Source organism: Haliotis cracherodii, unplaced genomic scaffold, assembly GCF_022045235.1.
Source record: "Haliotis cracherodii isolate W230 unplaced genomic scaffold, xgHalCrac1.p SCAF_6, whole genome shotgun sequence".
NCBI classification, from domain to species: domain Eukaryota; kingdom Metazoa; phylum Mollusca; class Gastropoda; order Lepetellida; family Haliotidae; genus Haliotis; species Haliotis cracherodii.
Genome location: NW_027266319.1, coordinates 55,931,694 through 55,939,547, shown reverse-complemented (window position 1 = coordinate 55,939,547; position 7,854 = coordinate 55,931,694). Strand labels below are relative to the sequence as shown.

The window sequence follows — 7,854 nt, the reverse complement described above, 5'->3', positions numbered from 1 at the left end:
TCACTGCTCCAAGTTGTTGATGCTCCTTGCGAACTCTTCCAAACTCACGCTTGAGTCTCCTAAATGGAGAAAGGTTGTTGCAATCAGTCAGAATAAATTTTCAGGAGTCAGATTTATTCGGGAAAAGGGTACGCATTACCCATGAGAGTAAAAAAATACAAACATCTGACAAATAATTACATTATTTTAAAAGTAATAAACATTTCATTTGTATCAATGAAGTTGAAGGCAAAAGCTCTTACCATTTTCATCTGAGAACGAAAGGAGCTCCATGGCCGATCGTCTGTCCATTAGCGTCTCAGCTTCGGACAGGTCAATTGTGCCGTCCATGTTTGTATCAAGGTTATCCACATTTCGTTTGCCTTGAATGAAAATAGTCATGTTTGGAAAGATACAAAATAAAGAACACGAATGCATTTTCAGTTAAGGAATATGAGATAGTGGTCACTTTTAATCAGGCTATGAGTATTGATATCAAATGAACATATTTATATACATCTACAGTAACATTCCAAAACATATACACGTTTCCATTTCAAATCGTCATCGTACATGTATATAGCTCTTTGGCTGACTGACTTAAATTTACATCAAAACAAATAACGAACAACATCTTGTCTCATTCTGTAGTGCTTAACGACAGTGGTCCTTAAATAACTTGTTGTGGCACAGACAATCCAGTGACTTATATCATGAGCATCGGTCTACACAACTGCATGATTATAGAAAGCATCTTGTTGGTTACAATTTCTACACTGAAAGCAGAGTTGGCCTTTTAGGCATTTAATTAATTATTTTCATTTGAACCTGATGTAAAAGAGAGACGTTAATGTACTTGATACATCACCGATTTGGTCCTACTACAGCCGCTCATTGTTCTATAACTTAAACCGTAACTCCATTACAGTTTGGGAAAATAGAAGATACTGTATGACAGGCACTTAATGAAGTACTCTTTGGCTTCACTCACCCAACAACACCCTGGCTCCAATCCGTGCTATTGTGCCAACTGTGCGCCATCTAACGAACCGTCGTCTCCGTCGTCCCCAAGCATCAGACTGAGGGATGGAGACTATGGCCACAAGCAGGAGGACAAGGAACAAACGCATCTTGGGATGTATTCTGCAGTGAAAATAAATTCTTTTAGCGAGTGAGCGAGTTGGGTTTAACGCAGCTATTAACAGTTATATCACGGCGTGTCAGCTTAATATGGGAGGGAAGGCCGCAGTGATGCAGGTTTTAGACGTTTACCACTTCGGCGAAACCCACGAGCACGGGTATGGTGCTTACAAACGTAGAAACATAATCGGGGTGAACCAGGATTCGAACCCACAATCTGGCGTGCCCAAGGAACGCAACTCAGCACCGCGAATTGCGGCGCCTTAGACGACAGAGCCCCCCGTGCCCCACTGAATTGTTTTAAGAAGCTGCATTCTCATGTGGGTGTGATTATTGTTGCTGATTGTCTTATGAAACGCTGATTGCTTAAGATGTAATGGATTTGACGACTGACTATCATTACAAACAATTAAATCCTCAGTTAAATCCACATTTTGTAACCAATGCCAACTGAAATGATAAGTTACACGTAAACTAATCAGACAGATAGTGCATAAAGTATTACTTACCAGAAGGACACGAGACAGGTCACAGTTGTTATGAATGTCGTGTCCCTGGTATTTATACATTCTTTCCATTCATCAACCCGTGAAGTGAATCTGTTGCCAAAATATGTTAAGTGCCTGTTTGACAGAAACGTGCAAATGTAAATATGAAAAGAGATAAGTATCTACTTAGTCCACACCTCCTAATTGTCCTCTTTACGAGGGCTGTGTGTGAAGTGTATTTGTGTGTGATATTTATTTTTAAAAGATTTGTTTGAGAATATTTAAGTCTACAAGTTTACATACAACTCTGCTTTCAGTGTAAAAATTGTAACCGACAAGATGCTTTCTATAAACATGCAAATGTTTTGGTTTCTTTTATTTTGGATCTACAAATTGAAGGCTTCCAGTGTTTGCTGAATGGAAAATATATTTTTCTCAGAGATGGCCATATACACCTCTGGTACACAAATATAAGAAATTGTAGCAGTATCCAGCTCGTGGTTTAAAACCTAACGTGGGACGCACAAATTCATATATACCCCGTGTGATACTGCCACAGCGATTAAAAATTAAAACAAATTGAAAACAGATAGAAAACCACTGCTCAAATGAGCTAAGGGTAACTTGTGATGTTTCTCGTGTCATTCTTTGACTCGTAAACAATGTGCAGCTTTGTGCTTCGTAGCAGGGTGCAATATATATGGCCTCGCTCATAAATACACGTGCAGCCTGTTTTTTTCATGTCGGGGTATACGGGATATATTTTCCCACTCAGAAATGTATTTCCCTCCCACTTGAAATACATAGAATTTTATCAGTATCACATGAACCAATTAGATCTGAATATTCTGACATGGAGGTGTGATAAGTTTCTTTTAAGTATTCTCAACACAATTTAAAAAAATAGATATCACACACAAATACACTTCACACACAGCCCTCGTAAAGAGGACAATTAGGAGGTGTGGACTAAGTAGATACTTATCTCTTTTCATATTTACATTTGCACGTTTCTGTCAAACAGGCACTTAACATATTTTGGCAACAGATTCACTTCACGGGTTGATGAATGGAAAGAATGTATAAATACCAGGGACACGACATTCATAACAACTGTGACCTGTCTCGTGTCCTTCTGGTGAGTAATACTATCTGTCTGATTAGTTTACGTGTAACTTATCATTTCAGTTGGCATTGGTTACAAAATGTGGATTTAACTGAGGATTTAATTGTTTGTAATGATAGTCAGTCGTCAAATCCATTACATCTTAAGCAATCAGCGTTTCATAAGGCAATCAGCAACAATAATCACACCCACATGAGAATGCAGCTTCTTAAAACAATTCAGTGGGGCACGGGGGGCTCTGTCGTCTAAGGCGCCGCAATTCGCGGTGCTGAGTTGCGTTCCTTGGGCACGCCAGATTGTGGGTTGGAATCCCGGTTCACCCCGGTTATGTTTCTAAGTTTGTAAGCACCATAACCGTGCTCGTGGGTTTCGCCGAAGTGGTAAACGTCTAAAACCTGCATCACTGCGGCCTTCCCTCCCATATTAAGCTGACACGCCGTGATATAACTGTTAATAGCTGCGTTAAACCCAACTCGCTCACTCGCTAAAAGAATTTATTTTCACTGCAGAATACATCCCAAGATGCGTTTGTTCCTTGTCCTCCTGCTTGTGGCCATAGTCTCCATCCCTCACTCTGATGCCTGGGGACGACGGAGACGACGGTTCGTTAGATGGCGCACAGTTGGCACAATAGCACGGATTGGAGCCAGGGTGTTGTTGGGTGAGCGAAGCCAAAGAGTACTTCATTAAGTGCCTGACATACAGTATCTTCTATTTTCCCAAACTGTACTGGAGTTACGGTTTAAGTTATAGAACAATGAGCGGCTGTAGTAGGACCAAATCGGTGATGTATCAAGTACATTAACGTCTCTCTTTTACATCAGGTTCAAATGAAAGTAATAAATTAAATGCCTAAAAGGCCAACTCTGCTTTCAGTGTAAAAATTGTAACCGACAAGATGCTTTCTATAATCATGCAGTTGTGTAGACCGATGCTCATGATATAAGTCACTGGATTGTCTGTGCCACACCCAGTTATTTAAGTCCAACTGTTATATTACCTGGAATATTGCTGAACGAAAACGGACACCGAACATTGTTTTTGAATGTATGAAAATATTACATGGACTAGTCTATTCTAGAAAACGAACATAATGAAAATGTGATCATGTCATTTAAGCACTACAGAATCAGACAGAATGGTGTTCGCTATTTGTTTTGATGTAAATGTTAGTCAGCCAGCCGAAGAGCTATATACGATGACGATTTGAAATGGAAACAAGTATATGTTTTGGAATGTTACTGTAGATGTATAGAGGTTATCACGCGAGTGTGTTTGTGGATGGTAAATATCCTGCATTAGGAATATACATTGTATTTAGCGAGCCTTGGCGAGCTAAATACATAGTGTTTATTCCTAATACAGGATATTTACCATCCCTAAACACACAAGCGTGATAACCTCTTTATCATATAATGTCATTCTTCAATTCTGTGCTTGAAAATCGCTTCCCCTCACTCACAAACATTACCTAAACATTGCGAGTTTTCCTGGTATGCGCGCATTAATATTTATTACGTCACAGGGTAGGTGATGTGTCAGTCGGACAGTGACAGAAGCCAATATAGTTGAAACTGAAATCTGTTTCTTATACAGTGGCGAAGCAACATATACGCAAAACAACAATTGTTTTTAATTGCCTTTCGCGACAATCCATCGGTCTGTCCGCTAGAGTAACTGCCCTTTGTCAAAGGGAATCTACTCTCACCCTAGTCTATGAGATGTCACGGCCAGTGATTGTTCACAGTCGGCCTGTTCTGTCATAACGTTAAGAAGTGTAGTCAGATGTATACACAGCGCCAAAACGAAACAAGGTACCGATTCATACATGTTTTGCCTAAACCCAACTATTTTATTTGTGGAAAAGGTTTCAAGCCGCAGAGGTCTACAAGCACAGATATGGCTTCTGATCCCGCTTGGCTAGGCCTTGTGCCCTCGCAAAATTGTTTCGAAATTTATATCTCCAAAGTTGCCCAAACCTATAAAATGCCTTAGTTACGTCGCAGTTCGACACTGACTTTCAGTATATAAGACTGTTTTTTTAAAATAATTGTATCAATTATCCCTGTAGTTTATCCAGATTCACGATGGTTAATTCTGACTCGATCGCCGAATGACAAGTGCGACGCCATGTTTGTTTATAAACACTGAAAGTAGTCCCTACTTGACCTTTGATATTTGCATCTCTATCCGCATATGACCCCAACGGATATCGTTTTTATCCGTTGGCTTTATCCCGCCGAGAAACCTACCCATTATATGATAAATATAAATATGTTCATTTGATATCAATACTCATAGCCTGATTAAAAGTGACCACTATCTCATATTCCTTAACCGAAAATGCATTCGTGTTCTTTCATTTTGTATCTTTCCAAACATGACTATTTTCATTCAAGGCAAACGTAATGTGGATAACCTTGATACAAACATGGACGGCACAATTGACCTGTCCGAAGCTGAGACGCTAATGGACAGACGATCGGCCATGGAGCTCCTTTCGTTCTCAGATGAAAATGGTAAGAGCTTTTGCCTTCAACTTCATTTATACAAATGAAATGTTTAAAATAATGTAATTATTTGTCAAGTGTTTGTATTTGTTTTGACGCTCATGGGTAATGTGGACCCTTTTCCCGAATAAATCTGACTCCTGAACATATATTCTGACTGACTGCAACAACCTTTCTCCATTTAGGAGACTCAAGCGTGAGTTTGGAAGAGTTCGCAAGGAGCATCAACAACTTGGAGCAGTGAGTCAAATGTAAGGTGGAGCAAATCTTACTGCAATGATCCGTTTTATACAGTAGAAACCATCATCCGTTCAACATAACTGTATCTGAAAATGTATGCTTCAGCAATAATTTCATGTCAAATATGCCAAGATCATATGATTTGATGTATTTCTTTTGTAGATCACTCTATTGAAGAGACACTGGCATCGCACTTTGAAGGCGATTTCGAGAATGTATTCCTGAATAGTGTTCCCACAAGTCAATAGTTTCAATAAATAATTATTACAATCACCTTTGTTGTGTCTTGCTCATTAAAGACGTCTTTACAGGTGTCATTTCAGACAACAGGTGATCCAATATGTAATGCTTGTATCTGATTTCTAATGTGTTCACTGCCACCATCTCGTTCAACATAATATTGATCTGCAATCGTACAACAACATAATCAGCAAAATGTATATTATATCAAGTATATCTGATATACAATATTTGTTTTGTTTGTTGTTTGTTTAATCGTACAACATTACCAGCAAAGGTAGTTCCTCAAAAGGAGATATGACATTAGCATATGTATGTTCACATTGTTCTACACTGACATCTTTTGCAGTTTTAAAAAAAATATATTCAAATAATATCATCATGAGATGAGAAAGGTATATGATGTTTAATTGTTTGTTTGTTGTTGAACGCCGCACTCAGCAATATTCCAGCCATGTGACGGCGGTCTGTAAATAATCGAGTATGGACCAGACAATCCAGTGATTAATATCATGAAAATAATTCCTCGCAATTGGTATTCGATGACATGCATCAACCAAGTCAGCGAGCCTAACCACCCGATCCCGTTAGTCGCTTCTTACGACAAGCATGGTCGCCTTATGGTTTGCTGAAGACCTATTCTATCCCGGATCTTCACGGCTCGTTATGTTAAGCGAGTGAGTGAGATAGTTCAATGTTAACGTCACATCGACAATACACTACTTCAGTCATATCATGACGACATATAGTTATACATTCCTAACACACACACACACACACACACACACACACACACACACGCATCAGTGATGGACAGTATCATAACTAGATTATCACAGTTTCAAATTAAATCAAGTTGAGAGCATGTAAAAGACAACAAAAACACAATATAAAAAACGGACAAGGAACCGTAGGGACGATACTTCTGCCACCTGCACGGTTCCCCAGCAGAATTGACACTATCCCTTCAGCTGCTGGCAAGTGTAGTCAGTTTAATCCACCAGTTAAAACTAACAAATATACTACGCTTATAAATGTGACAGTTTAAATTTACTTTGAAAGATGTGGAACGTATATACCCTCTCAGGGGGACACTGATATCAGATTCTTTATTCTCCATAGACCACCGACGGTGGTACAAGAGCATACTTAAAGTACAGAGATAAATATAATGTGTACATCAAGACGGCTGTGTGCATTTAGAGTTAGCATTCAAGGTGTTAAATACAAATAATACATATACATTATGCATGTGGAACGTATGTACCCTATCAGGGGGACACTGATATCACTGTAGTTGGATTCAACCACAAACAATCTCAGTTGCGAATTTGAAAACATGTTTTTAAAAAAATATTAACAAAAATATTTCAAATAATTCTATATCCTTTAAGAGCCAATATTTAAACGAGAATTAATTCTACGAAAAAGATCTTTAATAGATGATGATTTGAAACATTGATCTTTCATCACAAGGGATGCAGAATGGAGGGTCCTCACCTTTCAATAAATGTTCATGACTTTAGCGTCAATGGCCAATACGACATCATCGGTTTTGACCTTTCCAAATCTGGACTGACTAACCAAAATCGGTGTAACCGATGGATGGTGTAATTTCATGTAACGTATTTACACCTATTCGGGTGTCCCTCTTCTTTTGCATGAGGGGGCATGGGTGGCCCAGTCGTCTAAGGCGCCGCGAGTCGCTGTGCAGAGTCGTGTCCCTTGAACACACCAGAAACCTATGATTGTGGATTCGAATCCCAGTTCGCCCCGATTATGTTTCTAGGCATTCCTCTACTTTACTTTGAAACATGCATATTGATACTTTGCGTTGGTTATATCCACTACTAAATGAACAAATATAATTATAATGGCAGGGGATAGGGATAACGCTGTTTTCTTCTTACAGATGGATCCAAGGATGGTGGCACAGTTGCTAATGTCACTATCATTGGATCTAGAACACTATCTTCAAGATTACCATATAACAGTTCCATATTCACAGTAGAAGCAAATGTCATTTTAACAGCACTAAAATATATCAAGAACCAATCTGAACATAAACAGCTTATACCTTTTCCCATTCTCCTTCGTGCCTTCAGGCTATTACAAAATGTGTCATGTAAAC

At 38.9% G+C, this 7,854-nt stretch overlaps 2 protein-coding genes across 2 annotated transcripts; one reads left to right on the top strand and one right to left on the bottom strand.

Moving 5' to 3' along the window:
• On the bottom strand, positions 1-1,109 carry LOC139444865 (uncharacterized). The gene is made up of 3 exons (XM_071225855.1): positions 971-1,109; positions 243-362; positions 1-59 (listed from the first exon to the last, which is right to left on the bottom strand). Exons 1-3 carry the CDS (start codon positions 1,107-1,109, stop codon positions 1-3), a joined length of 318 nt encoding a protein of 105 aa, XP_071081956.1.
• A 2,146-nt stretch (positions 1,110-3,255) lies between these two features.
• LOC139444864 (uncharacterized) lies at positions 3,256-5,487 on the top strand. The gene is made up of 3 exons (XM_071225854.1): positions 3,256-3,394; positions 5,133-5,252; positions 5,429-5,487. The coding sequence occupies exons 1-3, from the start codon at positions 3,256-3,258 to the stop codon at positions 5,485-5,487; spliced, it is 318 nt and encodes a 105-aa protein (XP_071081955.1).
• Positions 5,488-7,854: the final 2,367 nt, after the last annotated feature.

What these genes read in the sequence shown, in the direction of transcription:
- LOC139444865 (XM_071225855.1), bottom strand. Translation starts at nt 1,109, where the DNA reads ATGCGTTTGTTCCTTGTCCTCCTGCTTGTGGCCATAGTCTCCATCCCT. An exon ending in TGGAGCCAGGGTGTTGTTGG is followed by an intron (nt 363 to 970) that starts GTGAGTGAAGCC and finishes TTTTCATTCAAG; the next exon opens with GCAAACGAAATGTGGATAAC. An exon ending in TTCGTTCTCAGATGAAAATG is followed by an intron (nt 60 to 242) that starts GTAAGAGCTTTT and finishes TTCTCCATTTAG; the next exon opens with GAGACTCAAGCGTGAGTTTG.
- LOC139444864 (XM_071225854.1), top strand. Translation starts at nt 3,256, where the DNA reads ATGCGTTTGTTCCTTGTCCTCCTGCTTGTGGCCATAGTCTCCATCCCT. An exon ending in TGGAGCCAGGGTGTTGTTGG is followed by an intron (nt 3,395 to 5,132) that starts GTGAGCGAAGCC and finishes TTTTCATTCAAG; the next exon opens with GCAAACGTAATGTGGATAAC. An exon ending in TTCGTTCTCAGATGAAAATG is followed by an intron (nt 5,253 to 5,428) that starts GTAAGAGCTTTT and finishes TTCTCCATTTAG; the next exon opens with GAGACTCAAGCGTGAGTTTG.